At 52.3% G+C, this 21,253-nt stretch overlaps 1 protein-coding gene across 1 annotated transcript in view; it reads left to right on the top strand.

The window, feature by feature from the left end:
- Positions 1 to 19,624, top strand: part of LOC109876389 (metallophosphoesterase 1-like) — a 43,468-nt gene extending 23,844 nt beyond the window's left edge. Inside the window, exons 8-9 of the mRNA XM_031807218.1 lie at positions 14,721 to 14,861; positions 17,280 to 19,624. Coding sequence (XP_031663078.1) covers positions 14,721 to 14,861; positions 17,280 to 17,465 — 327 coding nt within the window. The 3' untranslated portion in view covers positions 17,466 to 19,624. The remainder of the gene's footprint in view (positions 1 to 14,720; positions 14,862 to 17,279) is intronic.
- Positions 19,625 to 21,253: the final 1,629 nt, after the last annotated feature.

The raw sequence follows: 21,253 nt of genomic DNA, 5'->3' as shown, positions 1-21,253 counted from the left end.
GATGTCTGTCTAGACCAGGGACGGTACCAGATGTCTGTCTAGACCAGGGACGGTACCAGATGTCTGTCACTAGACCAGGGACGGTACCAGATGTCTGTCTAGACCAGGGACGGTACCAGATGTCTGTCACTAGACCAGGGACGGTACCAGATGTCTGTCATAGACCAGGGACGGTACCAGATGGCTGTCTAGACCAGGGACGGTACCAGATGTCTGTCACTAGACCAGGGACGGTACCAGATATCTGTCTAGACCAGGGACGGTACCAGATGTCTGTCACTAGACCAGGGACGGTACCAGATGTCTGTCTTGACCAGGGACGGTACCAGATGTCTGTCACTAGACCAGGGACGGTACCAGATGTCTGTCACTAGACCAGGGACGGTACCAGATGTCTGTCACTAGACCAGGGACGGTACCAGATGTCTGTCACTAGACCAGGGACGGTACCAGATGTCTGTCACTAGACCAGGGACGGTACCAGATGTCTGTCACTAGACCAGGGACGGTACCAGATGTCTGTCACTAGACCAGGGACGGTACCAGATGTCTGTCACTAGACCAGGGACGGTACCAGATGGCTGTCTAGACCAGGGACGGTACCAGATGTCTGTCACTAGACCAGGGACGGTACCAGATGTCTGTCTAGACCAGGGACGGTACCAGATGTCTGTCACTAGACCAGGGACGGTACCAGATGTCTGTCATAGACCAGGGACGGTACCAGATGTCTGTCTAGACCAGGGACGGTACCAGATGTCTGTCACTAGACCAGGGACGGTACCAGATGTCTGTCTAGACCAGGGACGGTACCAGATGTCTGTCACTAGACCAGGGACGGTACCAGATGTCTGTCACTAGACCAGGGACGGTACCAGATGTCTGTCACTAGACCAGGGACGGTACCGGATGTCTGTCACTAGACCAGGGACGGTACCAGATGTCTGTCACTAGACCAGGGACGGTACCAGATGTCTGTCACTAGACCAGGGACGACGGTACCAGATGTCTGTCACTAGACCAGGGACGGTACCAGATGTCTGTCACTAGACCAGGGACGGTACCAGATGTCTGTCACTAGACCAGGGACGGTACCAGATGGCTGTCTAGACCAGGGACGGTACCAGATGTCTGTCTAGACCAGGGACGGTACCAGATGGCTGTCTAGACCAGGGACGGTACCAGATGTCTGTCTAGACCAGGGACGGTACCAGATGTCTGTCTAGACCAGGGACGGTACCAGATGTCTGTCACTAGACCAGGGACGGTACCAGATGTCTGTCACTAGACCAGGGACGGTACCAGATGTCTGTCACTAGACCAGGGACGGTACCAGATGTCTGTCACTAGACCAGGGACGGTACCAGATGTCTGTCACTAGACCAGGGACGGTACCAGATGTCTGTCACTAGACCAGGGACGGTACCAGATGTCTGTCACTAGACCAGGGACGGTACCAGATGTCTGTCTAGACCAGGGACGGTACCAGATGTCTGTCTAGACCAGGGACGGTACCAGATGTCTGTCACTAGACCAGGGACGGTACCAGATGTCTGTCATTAGACCAGGGACGGTACCAGATGTCTGTCACTAGACCAGGGACGGTACCAGATGTCTGTCTAGACCAGGGACGGTACCAGATGTCTGTCACTAGACCAGGGACGGTACCAGATGTCTGTCTAGACCAGGGACGGTACCAGATGTCTGTCACTAGACCAGGGACGGTACCAGATGTCTGTCACTAGACCAGGGACGGTACCAGATGTCTGTCACTAGACCAGGGACGGTACCAGATGTCTGTCACTAGACCAGGGACGGTACCAGATGTCTGTCACTAGACCAGGGACGGTACCAGATGTCTGTCACTAGACCAGGGACGGTACCAGATGTCTGTCACTAGACCAGGGACGGTACCAGATGTCTGTCACTAGACCAGGGACGGTACCAGATGTCTGTCACTAGACCAGGGACGGTACCAGATGTCTGTCACTAGACCAGGGACGGTACCAGATGTCTGTCACTAGACCAGGGACGGTACCAGATGTCTGTCACTAGACCAGGGACGGTACCAGATGTCTGTCACTAGACCAGGGACGGTACCAGATGTCTGTCACTAGACCAGGGACGGTACCAGATGGCTGTCTAGACCAGGGACGGTACCAGATGTCTGTCACTAGACCAGGGACGGTACCAGATGTCTGTCTAGACCAGGGACGGTACCAGATGTCTGTCTAGACCAGGGACGGTACCAGATGTCTGTCTAGACCAGGGACGGTACCAGATGTCTGTCACTAGACCAGGGACGGTACCAGATGTCTGTCACTAGACCAGGGACGGTACCAGATGTCTGTCACTAGACCAGGGACGGTACCAGATGTCTGTCACTAGACCAGGGACGGTACCAGATGTCTGTCACTAGACCAGGGACGGTACCAGATGTCTGTCACTAGACCAGGGACGGTACCAGATGTCTGTCACTAGACCAGGGACGGTACCAGATGTCTGTCTAGACCAGGGACGGTACCAGATGTCTGTCTAGACCAGGGACGGTACCAGATGTCTGTCACTAGACCAGGGACGGTACCAGATGTCTGTCTTAGACCAGGGACGGTACCAGATGTCTGTCACTAGACCAGGGACGGTACCAGATGTCTGTCTAGACCAGGGACGGTACCAGATGTCTGTCACTAGACCAGGGACGGTACCAGATGTCTGTCACTAGACCAGGGACGGTACCAGATGTCTGTCTAGACCAGGGACGGTACCAGATGTCTGTCACTAGACCAGGGACGGTACCAGATGTCTGTCACTAGACCAGGGACGGTACCAGATGTCTGTCACTAGACCAGGGACGGTACCAGATGTCTGTCACTAGACCAGGGACGGTACCAGATGTCTGTCACTAGACCAGGGACGGTACCAGATGTCTGTCACTAGACCAGGGACGGTACCAGATGTCTGTCACTAGACCAGGGACGGTACCAGATGTCTGTCACTAGACCAGGGACGACGGTACCAGATGTCTGTCACTAGACCAGGGACGGTACCAGATGTCTGTCACTAGACCAGGGACGGTACCAGATGTCTGTCACTAGACCAGGGACGGTACCGGATGGCTGTCTAGACCAGGGACGGTACCAGATGTCTGTCACTAGACCAGGGACGGTACCAGATGTCTGTCTAGACCAGGGACGGTACCAGATGTCTGTCTAGACCAGGGACGGTACCAGATGTCTGTCACTAGACCAGGGACGGTACCAGATGTCTGTCACTAGACCAGGGACGGTACCAGATGTCTGTCACTAGACCAGGGACGGTACCAGATGTCTGTCACTAGACCAGGGACGGTACCAGATGTCTGTCACTAGACCAGGGACGGTACCAGATGTCTGTTCTAGACCAGGGACGGTACCAGATGTCTGTCACTAGACCAGGGACGGTACCAGATGTCTGTCACTAGACCAGGGACGGTACCAGATGTCTGTCTAGACCAGGGACGGTACCAGATGTCTGTCTAGACCAGGGACGGTACCAGATGTCTGTCATTAGACCAGGGACGGTACCGGAAGTCTGTCATTAGACAGGGACGTACCAGATGTCTGTTCATTAGACCAGGACGGCTACCAGATGTCTGTCTAGACCAGGGACGGTACCAGATGTCTGTCACTAGACCAGGACGGTACCAAGATGTCTGTCATTAGACCAGGGACGTTGCCAGATGTCTGTCACTAGACCAGGACGGTACCAGATGTCTGTCACTAGACCAGGAACGGTACCAGATGTCTGTCATTAGACCAGGGACGGTACCAGCTGTCTGTCACTAGACCAGGGACGGTACCAGATGTCTGTCATTAGACCAGGGACGGTACCAGATGTCTGTCACTAGACCAGGGACGGTACCAGATGTCTGTCTTGACCAGGACGGTACCAGATGTCTGTCACTAGACCAGGGACGGTACCAGATGTCTGTCACTAGACCAGGGGCTGGTACAGATGTCTGTCACAGACCAGGGACGACGGTACCAGATGTCTGTCACTAGTCCAGGGACGGTACCAGATGTCTGTCACTAGACCAGGGACGGTACCAGTTGTCTGTCACTTAGACCAGGACGGTACCAGATGTCTGTCACTAGACCAGGGCACGGTACCGGATGGCTGTCTAGACCAGGGACGGTACCAGATGTCTGTCACTAGACCAGGGACGGTACCAGATGGCTGTCTAGACCAGGGACGGTACCAGATGGGTTGTCTAGACCAGGGACGGTACCAGATGGCTGTCTAGACCAGGGACGGTACCAGATGTCTGTCACTAGACCAGGGACGGTACCGGATGTCTGTCACTAGACCAGGGACGGTACCAGATGTCTGTCACTAGACCAGGGACGGTACCGGATGTCTGTCACTAGACCAGGGACGGTACCGGATGTCTATCACTAGACCAGGGACGGTACCGGATGTCTGTCACTAGACCAGGGACGGTACCAGATGGCTGTCACTAGACTAGGGACGGTACCAGACGTCTGTCACTAGACCATGGACGGTACCAGATGGCTGTCTAGACCAGGGACGGTACCGGATGGCTGTCTAGACCAGGGACGGTACCAAGATGTCTGTCACTAGATCAGGACGGTACCAGATGTCTGTTCTTGACCAGGGACGGTACCAGATGTCTGTCACTAGACCAGGGACGGTACCAGATGTCTGTCATGAGACCAGGGGCGGTACCAGATGGCTGTCATGAGACCAGGGATGGTACCAGATGGCTGTCTAGACCAGGGACGGTACCAGATGTCTGTCACTAGACCAGGGACGGTACCAGATATCTGTCTAGACCAGGGACGGTACCGGATGTCTGTCACTAGACCAGGGGCGGTACCAGATGTCTGTCACTAGACCAGGGACGACGGTACCAGATGTCTGTCACTAGACCAGGGACGGTACCGGATGTCTGTCACTAGACCAGGGACGGTACCGGATGTCTGTCACTAGGCCAGGGACGGTACCAGATGTCTGTCACTAGACCAGGGACGGTACCAGATAGCTGTCACTAGACCAGGGACGGTACCAGATATCTGTCACTAGACCAGGGACGATACCAGTTGTCTGTCACTAGACCAGGGACAGTACCGGATGGCTGTCACTAGACCAGGGACGGTACCAGATGGCTGTCTAGACCAGGGACCGGTACCAGATGGGTGTCTAGACCAGGGACGGTACCAGATGGCTGTCTAGACCAGGGACGGTATCAGATGTCTGTCACTAGACCAGGGACGGTACCGGATGTCTGTCTAGACCAGGGACGGTACCAGATGTCTGTCACTAGACCAGGGACGACGGTACCAGATGTCTGTCACTAGACCAGGGACGACGGTACCAGATGTCTGTCACTAGACCAGGGACGACGGTACCAGATGTCTGTCACTAGACCAGGGACGGTACCAGATGTCTGTCACTAGACCAGGGACGGTACCAGATGTCTGTCACTAGACCAGGGACGGTACCAGATGTCTGTCATTAGACCAGGGACGATACCAGATGTCTGTCACTAGACCAGGGACGGTACCAGATGTCTGTCATTAGACCAGGGACGATACCAGATGTCTTTCTAGACCAGGGACGGTACCAGATGTCTGTCACTAGTCCAGGGACGGTACCAGATGTCTGTCACTAGACCAGGGACGGTACCAGTTGTCTGTCACTAGACCAGGCACGGTACCGGATGGCTGTCTAGACCAGGGACGGTACCAGATGTCTGTCACTAGACCAGGGACGGTACCAGATGGCTGTCTAGACCAGGGACGGTACCAGATGGGTGTCTAGACCAGGGACGGTACCAGATGGCTGTCTAGACCAGGGACGGTACCAGATGTCTGTCACTAGACCAGGGACGGTACCGGATGTCTGTCACTAGACCAGGGACGGTACCAGATGTCTGTCACTAGACCAGGGACGGTACCGGATGTCTGTCACTAGACCAGGGACGGTACCGGATGTCTATCACTAGACCAGGGACGGTACCGGATGTCTGTCACTAGACCAGGGACGGTACCAGATGTCTGTCACTAGACTAGGGACGGTACCAGACGTCTGTCACTAGACCATGGACGGTACCAGATGGCTGTCTAGACCAGGGACGGTACCGGATGGCTGTCTAGACCAGGGACGGTACCAGATGTCTGTCACTAGATCAGGGACGGTACCAGATGTCTGTCTTGACCAGGACGGTACCAGATGTCTGTCACTAGACCAGGGACGGTACCAGATGTCTGTCATGAGACCAGGGACGGTACCAGATGGCTGTCATGAGACCAGGGATGGTACCAGATGGCTGTCTAGACCAGGGACGGTACCAGATGTCTGTCACTAGACCAGGGACGGTACCAGATATCTGTCTAGACCAGGGACGGTACCGGATGTCTGTCACTAGACCAGGGGCGGTACCAGATGTCTGTCACTAGACCAGGGACGACGGTACCAGATGTCTGTCACTAGACCAGGACGGTACCGGATGTCTGTCACTAGACCAGGGACGGTACCGGATGTCTGTCACTAGGCCAGGGACGGTACCAGATGTCTGTCACTAGACCAGGGACGGTACCAGATAGCTGTCACTAGACCAGGGACGGTACCAGATATCTGTCACTAGACCAGGGACGATACCAGTTGTCTGTCACTAGACCAGGGACAGTACCGGATGGCTGTCACTAGACCAGGGACGGTACCAGATGGCTGTCTAGACCAGGACGGTACCAGATGGGTGTCTAGACCAGGGACGGTACCAGATGGCTGTCTAGACCAGGGACGGTATCAGATGTCTGTCACTAGACCAGGGACGGTACCGGATGTCTGTCTAGACCAGGGACGGTACCAGATGTCTGTCACTAGACCAGGGACGACGGTACCAGATGTCTGTCACTAGACCAGGGACGACGGTACCAGATGTCTGTCACTAGACCAGGGACGACGGTACCAGATGTCTGTCACTAGACCAGGGACGGTACCAGATGTCTGTCACTAGACCAGGGACGGTACCAGATGTCTGTCACTAGACCAGGACGGTACCAGATGTCTGTCATTAGACCAGGGACGATACCAGATGTCTGTCACTAGACCAGGGACGGTACCAGATGTCTGTCATTAGACCAGGGACGATACCAGATGTCTTTCTAGACCAGGGACGGTACCAGATGTCTGTCATTAGACCAGGGACGGTACCGGAAGTCTGTCATTAGACCAGGGACGGTACCAGATGTCTGTCATTAGACCAGGGACGGTACCAGATGTCTGTCTAGACCAGGGACGGTACCAGATGTCTGTCACTAGACCAGGGACGGTACAAGATGTCTGTCATTAGACCAGGGACGGTACCAGATGTCTGTCACTAGACCAGGGACGGTACCAGATGTCTGTCATTAGACCAGGGACGGTACCAGATGTCTGTCACTAGACCAGGGACGGTACCAGATGTCTGTCTTGACCAGGGACGGTACCAGATGTCTGTCACTAGACCAGGGACGGTACCAGATGTCTGTCACTAGACCAGGGGCGGTACCAGATGTCTGTCACTAGACCAGGGACGACGGTACCAGATGTCTGTCACTAGTCCAGGGACGGTACCAGATGTCTGTCACTAGACCAGGGACGGTACCAGTTGTCTGTCACTAGACCAGGCACGGTACCGGATGGCTGTCTAGACCAGGGACGGTACCAGATGTCTGTCACTAGACCAGGGACGGTACCAGATGGCTGTCTAGACCAGGGACGGTACCAGATGGGTGTCTAGACCAGGGACGGTACCAGATGGCTGTCTAGACCAGGGACGGTACCAGATGTCTGTCACTAGACCAGGGACGGTACCGGATGTCTGTCACTAGACCAGGGACGGTACCAGATGTCTGTCACTAGACCAGGGACGGTACCGGATGTCTGTCACTAGACCAGGGACGGTACCGGATGTCTGTCACTAGACCAGGGACGGTACCAGATGTCTGTCACTAGACTAGGGACGGTACCAGACGTCTGTCACTAGACCATGGACGGTACCAGATGGCTGTCTAGACCAGGGACGGTACCGGATGGCTGTCTAGACCAGGGACGGTACCAGATGTCTGTCACTAGACCAGGGACGGTACCAGATGTCTGTCTTGACCAGGGACGGTACCAGATGTCTGTCACTAGACCAGGGACGGTACCAGATGTCTGTCATGAGACCAGGGACGGTACCAGATGGCTGTCTAGACCAGGGACGGTACCAGATGTCTGTCACTAGACCAGGGACGGTACCAGATATCTGTCTAGACCAGGGACGGTACCGGATGTCTGTCACTAGACCAGGGGCGGTACCAGATGTCTGTCACTAGACCAGGGACGACGGTACCAGATGTCTGTCACTAGACCAGAGACGGTACCGGATGTCTGTCACTAGACCAGGGACGGTACCAGATGTCTGTCACTAGACCAGGGACGGTACCAGATGGCTGTCACTAGACCAGGGACGACGGTACCAGATGTCTGTCACTAGTCCAGGGACGGTACCAGATGTCTGTCACTAGACCAGGGACGGTACCAGTTGTCTGTCACTAGACCAGGCACGGTACCGGATGGCTGTCTAGACCAGGGACGGTACCAGATGTCTGTCACTAGACCAGGGACGGTACCAGATGGCTGTCTAGACCAGGGACGGTACCAGATGTCTGTCACTAGACTAGGGACGGTACCAGACGTCTGTCACTAGACCATGGACGGTACCAGATGGCTGTCTAGACCAGGGACGGTACCGGATGGCTGTCTAGACCAGGGACGGTACCAGATGTCTGTCACTAGACCAGGGACGGTACCAGATGTCTGTCTTGACCAGGGACGGTACCAGATGTCTGTCACTAGACCAGGGACGGTACCAGATGTCTGTCATGAGACCAGGGACGGTACCAGATGGCTGTCTAGACCAGGGACGGTACCAGATGTCTGTCACTAGACCAGGGACGGTACCAGATATCTGTCTAGACCAGGGACGGTACCGGATGTCTGTCACTAGACCAGGGGCGGTACCAGATGTCTGTCACTAGACCAGGGACGACGGTACCAGATGTCTGTCACTAGACCAGAGACGGTACCGGATGTCTGTCACTAGACCAGGGACGGTACCAGATGTCTGTCACTAGACCAGGGACGGTACCAGATGGCTGTCATGAGACCAGGGATGGTACCAGATGGCTGTCTAGACCAGGGACGGTACCAGATGTCTGTCACTAGACCAGGGACGGTACCAGATATCTGTCTAGACCAGGGACGGTACCGGATGTCTGTCACTAGACCAGGGGCGGTACCAGATGTCTGTCACTAGACCAGGGACGACGGTACCAGATGTCTGTCACTAGACCAGGGACGGTACCGGATGTCTGTCACTAGACCAGGGACGGTACCGGATGTCTGTCACTTGGCCAGGGACGGTACCAGATGTCTGTCACTAGACCAGGGACGGTACCAGATAGCTGTCACTAGACCAGGGACGGTACCAGATATCTGTCACTAGACCAGGGACGATACCAGTTGTCTGTCACTAGACCAGGGACAGTACCGGATGGCTGTCACTAGACCAGGGACGGTACCAGATGTCTGTCACTAGACCAGGGACGGTACCAGATGGCTGTCATGAGACCAGGGATGGTACCAGATGGCTGTCTAGACCAGGGACGGTACCAGATGTCTGTCACTAGACCAGGGACGGTACCAGTTGTCTGTCACTAGACCAGGCACGGTACCGGATGGCTGTCTAGACCAGGGACGGTACCAGATGTCTGTCACTAGACCAGGGACGGTACCAGATGGCTGTCTAGACCAGGGACGGTACCAGATGTCTGTCACTAGACTAGGGACGGTACCAGACGTCTGTCACTAGACCATGGACGGTACCAGATGGCTGTCTAGACCAGGGACGGTACCGGATGGCTGTCTAGACCAGGGACGGTACCAGATGTCTGTCACTAGACCAGGGACGGTACCAGATGTCTGTCTTGACCAGGGACGGTACCAGATGTCTGTCACTAGACCAGGGACGGTACCAGATGTCTGTCATGAGACCAGGGACGGTACCAGATGGCTGTCTAGACCAGGGACGGTACCAGATGTCTGTCACTAGACCAGGGACGGTACCAGATATCTGTCTAGACCAGGGACGGTACCGGATGTCTGTCACTAGACCAGGGGCGGTACCAGATGTCTGTCACTAGACCAGGGACGACGGTACCAGATGTCTGTCACTAGACCAGAGACGGTACCGGATGTCTGTCACTAGACCAGGGACGGTACCAGATGTCTGTCACTAGACCAGGGACGGTACCAGATGGCTGTCATGAGACCAGGGATGGTACCAGATGGCTGTCTAGACCAGGGACGGTACCAGATGTCTGTCACTAGACCAGGGACGGTACCAGATATCTGTCTAGACCAGGGACGGTACCGGATGTCTGTCACTAGACCAGGGGCGGTACCAGATCTCTGTCACTAGACCAGGGACGACGGTACCAGATGTCTGTCACTAGACCAGGGACGGTACCAGATGGCTGTCATGAGACCAGGGATGGTACCAGATGGCTGTCTAGACCAGGGACGGTACCAGATGTCTGTCACTAGACCAGGGACGGTACCAGATATCTGTCTAGACCAGGGACGGTACCGGATGTCTGTCACTAGACCAGGGGCGGTACCAGATGTCTGTCACTAGACCAGGGACGACGGTACCAGATGTCTGTCACTAGACCAGGGACGGTACCGGATGTCTGTCACTAGACCAGGGACGGTACCGGATGTCTGTCACTAGGCCAGGGACGGTACCAGATGTCTGTCACTAGACCAGGGACGGTACCAGATAGCTGTCACTAGACCAGGGACGGTACCAGATATCTGTCACTAGACCAGGGACGATACCAGTTGTCTGTCACTAGACCAGGGACAGTACCGGATGGCTGTCACTAGACCAGGGACGGTACCAGATGTCTGTCACTAGACCAGGGACGGTACCAGATGGCTGTCATGAGACCAGGGATGGTACCAGATGGCTGTCTAGACCAGGGACGGTACCAGATGTCTGTCACTAGACCAGGGACGGTACCAGTTGTCTGTCACTAGACCAGGCACGGTACCGGATGGCTGTCTAGACCAGGGACGGTACCAGATGTCTGTCACTAGACCAGGGACGGTACCAGATGGCTGTCTAGACCAGGGACGGTACCAGATGTCTGTCACTAGACTAGGGACGGTACCAGACGTCTGTCACTAGACCATGGACGGTACCAGATGGCTGTCTAGACCAGGGACGGTACCGGATGGCTGTCTAGACCAGGGACGGTACCAGATGTCTGTCACTAGACCAGGGACGGTACCAGATGTCTGTCTTGACCAGGGACGGTACCAGATGTCTGTCACTAGACCAGGGACGGTACCAGATGTCTGTCATGAGACCAGGGACGGTACCAGATGGCTGTCTAGACCAGGGACGGTACCAGATGTCTGTCACTAGACCAGGGACGGTACCAGATATCTGTCTAGACCAGGGACGGTACCGGATGTCTGTCACTAGACCAGGGGCGGTACCAGATGTCTGTCACTAGACCAGGGACGACGGTACCAGATGTCTGTCACTAGACCAGAGACGGTACCGGATGTCTGTCACTAGACCAGGGACGGTACCAGATGTCTGTCACTAGACCAGGGACGGTACCAGATGGCTGTCATGAGACCAGGGATGGTACCAGATGGCTGTCTAGACCAGGGACGGTACCAGATGTCTGTCACTAGACCAGGGACGGTACCAGATATCTGTCTAGACCAGGGACGGTACCGGATGTCTGTCACTAGACCAGGGGCGGTACCAGATGTCTGTCACTAGACCAGGGACGACGGTACCAGATGTCTGTCACTAGACCAGGGACGGTACCGGATGTCTGTCACTAGACCAGGGACGGTACCGGATGTCTGTCACTAGGCCAGGGACGGTACCAGATGTCTGTCACTAGACCAGGGACGGTACCAGATAGCTGTCACTAGACCAGGGACGGTACCAGATATCTGTCACTAGACCAGGGACGATACCAGTTGTCTATCACTAGACCAGGGACAGTACCGGATGGCTGTCACTAGACCAGGGACGGTACCAGATGTCTGTCACTAGACCAGGGACGGTACCAGATGGCTGTCATGAGACCAGGGATGGTACCAGATGGCTGTCTAGACCAGGGACGGTACCAGATGTCTGTCACTAGACCAGGGACGGTACCAGATATCTGTCTAGACCAGGGACGGTACCGGATGTCTGTCACTAGACCAGGGGCGGTACCAGATGTCTGTCACTAGACCAGGGACGACGGTACCAGATGTCTGTCACTAGACCAGGGACGGTACCGGATGTCTGTCACTAGACCAGGGACGGTACCGGATGTCTGTCACTAGGCCAGGGATGGTACCAGATGTCTGTCACTAGACCAGGGACGGTACCAGATAGCTGTCACTAGACCAGGGACGGTACCAGATATCTGTCACTAGACCAGGGACGATACCAGTTGTCTGTCACTAGACCAGGGACAGTACCGGATGGCTGTCACTAGACCAGGGACGGTACCAGATGGCTGTCTAGACCAGGGACGGTACCAGATGGGTGTCTAGACCAGGGACGGTACCAGATGTCTGTCACTAGACCAGGGACGGTACCGGATGTCTGTCTAGACCAGGGACGGTACCAGATGTCTGTCACTAGACCAGGGACGACGGTACCAGATGTCTGTCACTAGACCAGGGACGACGGTACCAGATGTCTGTCACTAGACCAGGGACGGTACCAGATGTCTGTCACTAGACCAGGGACGGTACCAGATGTCTGTCACTAGACCAGGGACGGTACCAGATGTCTGTCACTAGACCAGGGACGGTACCAGATGTCTGTATTGACCAGGGACGGTAGCAGATGGCTGTCTAGACCAGGGACGGTACCAGATGTCTGTCACTAGACCAGAGACGGTACCATATGTCTGTCACTAGACCAGGGACGGTACCGGATGTCTGTCACTAGACCAGGGACGGTACCAGATGTCTGTCACTAGACCAGGGACGGTACCGGATGTCTGTCACTAGACCAGGGACGGTACCGGATGTCTGTCACTAGACCAGGGACGGTACCGGATGTCTGTCACTAGACCAGGGACGGTACCGGATGTCTGTCACTAGACCAGGGACGGTACCGGATGTCTGTCACTAGACCAGGGACGGTACCGGATGTCTGTCACTAGACCAGGGACGGTACCGGATGTCTGTCACTAGACCAGGGACGGTACCGGATGTCTGTCACTAGACCAGGGACGGTACCAGATGTCTGTCACTAGACCAGGGACGGTACCAGATGGCTGTCTAGACCAGGGACGGTACCAGATGGCCGTCTAGACCAGGGACGGTACCAGATGTCTGTCACTAGACCAGGGACGGTACCGGATGTCTGTCTAGACCAGGGATGGTACCGGATGTCTGTCACTAGACCAAGGACGGTACCGGATGTCTGTCACTAGACCAGGGACGGTACCAGATGGCTGTCTAGACCAGGGACAGTACCAGATGGCTGTCTAGACCAGGGACGGTACCGGATGTCTGTCACTAGACCAGGGACGGTACCGGATGTCTGTCACTAGACCAGGGACGGTACCAGATGTCTGTCACTAGACCAGGGACGGTACCGGATGTCTGTCACTAGACCAGGGATGGTACCAGATGTCTGTCACTAGACCAGGGACGGTACCGGATGTCTGTCACTAGACCAGGGATGGTACCAGATGTCTGTCACTAGACCAGGGACAGTACCGGGTGTCTGTGATGTGGACAGTGGTCACCATGCAGCGGTCATTGACCTTTCACCAACAGAGCTGTAATGAGAAGCCTGGTTATCTAGTAAACCATTATCTTGTAGAGTCAGTTGGCCAAATCAAATCAAATCAAATTTATTTATATAGCCCTTCGTACATCAGCTGATATCTCAAAGTGCTGTATAGAAACCCAGCCTAAAATCCCAAACAGCAAGCAATGCAGGTGTAGAAGCACGGTGGCTAGGAAAAACTCCCTAGAAAGGCCAAAACCTAGGAAGAAACCTAGAGAGGAATCAGGCTATGTGGTGTGGCCAGTCCTCTTCTGGCTGTGCCGGGTGGAGATTATAACAGAACATGGCCAAGTTGTTCAAATGTTCATAAATGACCAGCATGGTCCAATAATAATAAGGCAGAACAGTTGAAACTGGAGCAGCAGCACGGCCAGGTGGACTGGGGACAGCAAGGAGTCATCATGTCAGGTAGTCCTGGGGCATGGTCCTAGGACTCAGGTCCTCCGAGAGAGAGAGAGAGAGAGAGAAAAAAAGAGAGAAAGAGAGAATTAGAGAGAGCACACTTAAATTCACACAGGACACCGAATAGGACAGAAGAAGTACTCCAGACATAACAAACTGACCCTAGCCCCCCGACACATAAACTACTGCAGCATAAATACTGGAGGCTGATATAATATTACATTTCCCATTGGTGCGAGGTTCAAGTCACAGGCGGCTGGTGGCATCTTAAATGGGGAAGACAGGTTCATAGTAACGGCTGGAACAGTATGAATGAACCCTGCCATTATTATGACCCGTACTCCCCTCACCAGCCTCCTGGGGTACAGGTACGATGAAAGATTCCTTCCCTTCCTCCTCCCAGCTGTTGCAATGGTTTAAGCCCCGCCTGGTTCTCAGTGGCCACACCCACAGCGGCTGTCAGGTTCTCCATGACAACCGGTACACAGAGATCAGTGTTCCGTCCTTCAACTGGAGGAACCGCAACAACCCCAGTTTCATCCTGGTAAGTCACTCAAATCAGTAATAAACCTCTCCACTGGGACACCCAGATGTTTCACAATGTTGTTGTAGCCCTGAACTAGCTCACCTGATTACCCTAGTCAAGGACTTGAGGGTGAGTGACGAGTCGAATCTGGTGTGCTAGCTCTGGAATAGATCAAACTAACCTACGAACTCTGATGTTAACAGAGCTGTTTTTTGCTTTAGCCTTCTCCTGTATACAGGGCATTCAGAAAGTATTCAGACCCCTTGACTTTGTCCACATTTTGTTACATTACAGCCTTATTCTAAAATGTATAAAATTATTTTTTCCCCTCATCAATCTACACACAATACCTTTATAATGACATCACAATATCCCATAATAACAATACCATATGACAAAGCAAACACTTTTTATTTTCTTATACATTTATATATATGTAAAAAAAATAATGTTTACATAAGTATTGAGACTCTTTACTCAGTACTTCATTGAAGCATCTTTGGCAGCGATTACAGTCTTGAGTCTTCTTGGGTATGACGCTACAAGCTTGGCACACCTGTATTTGGGGAGTTTCTCTCATTCTTCTCTGCAGAACCTCTCAAGCCCTGTTAGGGTGGATGGAAAGCATCGCTGCACAGCTATTTTCAGGTCTCTCCAGGGATGTTCGATCGGGTTCAAGTCCAGGCTCTGGCTGGGCCACTCTGGCCAATGCTCTTCTGGCTGTGCCGGGTGGAGATTATAACAGAACATGGCCAAGATGTTCAAATGTTCATAAATGACCAGCATAGTCCAATAGTAATAAGGCAGAACAGTTGAAACTGGAGCAGCAGCACGGTCAGGTGGACTGGGGACAGCAAAGAGTCATCATGTCAGGTAGTCCTGGGGCATGGTCCTAGGGCTCAGGTCCTCCGAGAGAGAGAAAGAAAGAGAGAATTAGAGAGAGCTTATGTGGGGTGGCCAGTCCTCTTCTGGCTGTGCCGGGTGGAGATTATAACAGAACATGGCATTGTCTTGGCTGTGTGCTTAGGGTCATTGCCCTATTAGAAGGTGAACTTTCACCCCAGTCTGAGGTCCTGAGCGCTCTGGAGCAGGTTTTCATCAAGGATCTCTCTGTACTTTTCTCTGTTCATCTTCCACTCGATCCTGACTGGTCTCCCAGTCCCTGCAGCTGGAAAATGCTTCACCGTAGGGATGGTGCCAGGTATCCTCCAGACATAACGCTTGGCATTCAGGCCAAAGAGTTCAATCTTGGTTTCATGAGACCAAAGAATCTTATTTCTCATTGTCAGAGTCCTTTAGGTGCCTTTTGGCACTCCAAGCGGGCTGTCATGTGCCTTTTACTGAGGAGTGGTTCCTTCCCACCTGGCCACTCTACCATAAAGGCCTGATTGGTGGAGTGCTGCAGAGATGGTTGTCCTTCTGGAAGGTTCTCCCATATCCACAGAGGAACTCTGGAGCTCTGTCAGAGTGACCATCGGGTTCTTGGTCACCTCCCAGACCAATGCCCTTCTCACCCGATTGTTCAGTTTGGTCGGGTGGCCATCTCTATGAAGAGTCTTGGTGGCTCCAAATGTCTCCATTTCAGAATGATGGAGGCCACTGTGTTCTTGGGGACCTTCAATGCTGCAGAAATGTTTTGGGACCCTTTCCCAGATCTGTGCCTCGACTCAATCCTGTCTCGGCTCTCTACGGACAATTCCTTCGACCTTATGGCTTGGTTTTCGCTCTGTCATGCACTGTAAACTGTGGGACCTTATATAGACAGGTGTGAGCTTTTCCAAATAATGCCCAATCAATTGAATTTACCACAGATGGACTCCAATCAAGTTGTAGAAACATCTCAATGATGATCAATGGGAAACAGGATGCACCTGAGCTCAACTTCAAGTCTCATAGCAAAGGGTCTGAATAGTTATATTATTATTTCTAAAAACCTTATTTTCGCTTTGTCATTTTGGGGTAGTGTGATGTCATTATGGGGTAGTGTGATGTCATTATGGGGTAGTGTGATGTCATTATGGGGTAGTGTGATGTCATTATGGGGTAGTGTGATGTCATTTTGGGGCAGTGTGATGTCATTATGGGGCAGGGTGATGTCATTATGGGGCAGGGTGATGTCATTATGGGGCAGTGTGATGTCATTATGGGGCAGTGTGATGTCATTATGGGGCAGTGTGATGTCATTATGGGGCAGGGTGATGTCATTATGGGGCAGGGTGATGTCATTATGGGGCAGTGTGATGTCATTATGGGGCAGGGTGATGTCATTATGGGGTAGTGTGTATAGATTGAGGAAAATAATTGAAACTATTTTAGAATAAGGCTGTAATTCTAACTAAATGTGGAAAAGGGAAGGGGTCTGAATACTTTCCGAATGCCCTGTACGCCATAGACACAATATATACAGTATTACCTTTCTTTCTCTCTCTCTCTCAGGGTTCTTTCTCTCCAAGCGGTTACGGCCTGTCGAAGTGTTTCCTTCCAGAGGAGAGTACGGTGATAGCTCTGTACTGTTCTACCGGAGCCAGCCTCCTCCTCCTCCCTCTGGTCCACTGCCTGTGGATAAGAGGTCTTCTCCGGTGCCTCAACTTCTGTCCCATCAGCAAACACAAGTCTCTCTGATCGTCTCAGGTAGAGGTTGTCCCTGACTGCTGAATGATACTGGGTCAGATACTGGATGCTGTCCTCCCTGTCATGCAGAGAGATGGCTATGCTGTCATCCCGGTCATGCAGAGAGTTGGCTATGCTGTCGTCCCGGTCATGCAGAGAGGTGGCTATGCTGTCGTCCCTGTCGTGCAGAGAGGTGGCTATGCTGTCGTCCCTCTCATGCAGAGAGGTGGCTATGCTGTCCTCCCTCTCATGCAGAGAGGTGGCTATGCTGTCCTCCCTCTCATGCAGAGAGGTGGCTATGCTGTCCTCCCTCTCATGCAGAGAGGTGGCTATGCTGTCATCCCGGTCATGCATAGAGGTGGCTATGCTGTCATCCCGGTCATGCAGAGAGGTGGCTATGCTGTCGTCCCTCTCATGCAGAGAGGTGGCTATGCTGTCGTCCCTCTCGTGCAGAGAGGTGGCTATGCTGTCGTCCCTGTCGTGCAGAGAGGTGGCTATGCTGTCGTCCCTGTCGTGCAGAGAGGTGGCTATGCTGTCGTCCCTGTCGTGCAGAGAGGTGGCTATGCTGTCGTCCCTGTCGTGCAGAGAGGTGGCTATGCTGTCGTCCCTCTCGTGCAGAGAGGTGGCTATGCTGTCGTCCCTCTCGTGCAGAGAGGTGGCTATGCTGTCGTCCCTCTGATGCAGAGAGATGGCTATGCTGTCATCCCTGTCATGCAGAGAGGTGGCTATGCTGTCGTCCCTGTCATGCAGAGGTGGCTATGCTGTCGTCCCTGTCATGCAGAGGTGGCTATGCTGTCGTCCCTGTCATGCAGAGGTGGCTATGCTGTCGTCCCTCTCATGCAGAGGTGGCTATGCTGTCGTCCCTCTCATGCAGAGAGGTGGCTATGCTGTCGTCCCTGTCATGCAGGAAGGTGGCTATGCTGTCGTCCCTGTCATGCAGAGAGGTGGCTATGCTGTCCTCCCTCTCATGCAGAGAGGTGGCTATGCTGTCCTCCCTCTCATGCAGAGGTGGCTATGCTGTCCCTGTCATGCAGAGAGGTGGCTATGCTGTCGTCCCTGTCATGCAGAGTGGTGACCAACGCTCCTGCCGGAGCGCTACTGGTACCTGCTTCACACTATAGAACCGAACCGTACTCTGCTGGCTCAGATATTTTTATTTTGTCCAATTGTCCTTTCCAGTATGGTTCCAGCAACTATGATTGTTGCATTACCAGGCTCGTCCAGTACAGCTCTACTCGGGTTAGTAGTGTGAAAAGGGGAAAGAGTTCTCCAGGGGTAGTGTTGACCAACTCTGCCCTAATAGTACCTTAACATTAGTATTGGGGATACAGTGATCTGATTCTAGATCTGTAGTTAAGGACAGCTTCTACCTGGAGAGCACCTGTGTGTTGGAATCACGTTGGCTCTATTCATGCCATTTCTATCTGCAACATTTGACTACTGAATGTGGTGCAGGAAATATGGTGCCCCCCTCCCCCCCGCCCTGAGAAGTATTGAAGTTCACAGTCTCCCATCTCCGGCCTGTATTCGTAAAACCATCTCAGAGTAGTAGTGCTGATCTAGGATCAGGCGGCTATTCCTGTCCATGTCATCTCATTCATTGTGATCTCAAAAGGCTAAACTGATCCTAGATCAGCAGTCCTACTCTGGAAGAGGGTTTATGGCTACAGGTTCTGATCTCTGTACGGCCTGTATATATACAGTACAGAAGTCTAATACAAGATATGGAAGCGCATGTCTTCAACCAACATTTGATGTATAGCATTGACACACACACACACACACCTACCCACCTTATGGCCCTAATGTGTTAATGTGCTTCTTTTAAGACCGTTGTTTTACACCAGGTTTTTCCCCCTGTGTAAATCCAATGCTTCTACCTGGAGAGAAATATGGTGCCCCCCCCCCCCCCCCCCCCAGGTTTTCCCCCCCTGTGTAAATCCAATGTAAATACGAATACATTTAAAAAAGCTGATTATTGTCAACAGAGTTCAGGTGAATTTGTTGTGACTGTAGATCAATGCGGCAGAACCATCTGGAAACAGTTTCTATTACAGCGCGTTGATATCAGTTAACCAGGAACTAACTAGGCATGAAACTGTCTCAACAGTTCTCATCTGCATCATTACCACCGTAGTGACACGGTAACATATTAAAAACATTTTAAAAAGGATCCTATGTATTTATGTTTTACCTTTATTTAACCAGGCAAGTCAGTTAAGAATAAATTCTTATTTTCAATGACGGCCTAGGAACAGTGGGTTAAACTGCCTTGTTCAGGGGCAGAACGACAGATTTGTACCTTGTCAGCTCGAGGATTTGAACTTGCAACCTTTCGGTTCCAAGTCCAACGCTCTAACCACTAGGCTACGCTGCCATTATTAAATGGTCACCGTCCAGACATCACATATGGAAGTGACTTAACTGAAAGAGGTAAAAACATTGATGGGCTTTAAACGTTGTTGCTTCAACCTAGACCACTTAGACAACTTACAACAGGAACCGTAGGACTGGTCAAAATAAGTGCACTATATAGGGAATAGGGTGCCATTTGAGATGCCATCACTAACTCACCACAGAGACACTGGCCATGTCCGAATATCCATACTAGCATACTAAATACAGTGCCTTGCGAAAGTATTCGGCCCCCTTGAACTTTGCGACCTTTTGCCACATTTCAGGCTTCAAACATAAAGATATAAAACTGTATTTTTTTGTGAAGAATCAACAGCAAGTGGGACACAATTTATTGGATATTTCAAACTTTTTTAACAAATCAAAAACTGAAAAATTGGGCGTGCAAAATTATTCAGCCCCTTTACTTTCAGTGCAGCAAACTCTCTCCAGAAGTTCAGTGAGGATTTCTGAATGATCCAATGTTGACCTAAATGACTAATGATGATAAATACAATCCACCTGTGTGAAATATCCAAAAAATGTCGTTCCACAAAAAAATACAGTTTTATATTTTTATGTTTGAAGCCTGAAATGTGGCAAAAGGTCGCAAAGTTCAAGAGGGCCGAATACTTTCGCAAGGCACTGTAGTATGTGGTGGGGGGGGGGGGGGGGGGGGGATTTATAGTGTGTGAAATTTCACTCAGTTGGTAGCAGAATACATTGTGACTCCTGTTTGCCACATTTTCAATTTAGGTCTAGAAGACACTGTGTGCCCTCAGACATGGAAGGAGTCAAAGGTCATTCCGCTACCCAAGAATAGCAGAGCACCCTTTAATGGTTCAAACAGACAACCAATCAGCCTGTTACAAGTGCTTAGCAAAATTTAGGAATAAATTGTGTTTGATCAAATACAAAGTTATTTTTACAGAAAACTAATTAACAGACAGACTTTCAGCATGCTTATAGAGAAGGGCACTCAACATGCTCGGCACTGACACAAATTACTGATGATCGGCTGAAATAAATTGATAGTAAGAAGATTGTGAGAGCTGTTTTGCTACACTTCAGCACAGCTTTTGATGTCATTGATCATAACCTATTGCTGAAAAAAAAACATAGGTGTAATGGATTTGCATCCCTCTGCCTTATCATGGATTGAGAGTTAACACAGGGGGCTTTCGTGAGTAGAGACTCATGCAAATTCAGTTCAGTGTGGTGTACCGCAGGGCAGCCGGCTAGGGACATTATTGTTTAATGTTTTTACAAATGACCTTGAATAATGCCTGTGAGGTGGGTGGCAAGGAATAAGCTAGTCCTAAATATTTCTAAAACTAAAAACATTGTATTTGGAACAAATCATTCACTAAACCCTAAACCTCAGCTAAATCTTGTAATAAATAATG

Source organism: Oncorhynchus kisutch, linkage group LG27 (assembly GCF_002021735.2).
Source record: "Oncorhynchus kisutch isolate 150728-3 linkage group LG27, Okis_V2, whole genome shotgun sequence".
In the NCBI taxonomy this organism is placed as follows: domain Eukaryota; kingdom Metazoa; phylum Chordata; class Actinopteri; order Salmoniformes; family Salmonidae; genus Oncorhynchus; species Oncorhynchus kisutch.
This window is presented reverse-complemented; position numbering and strand designations above follow the sequence as displayed.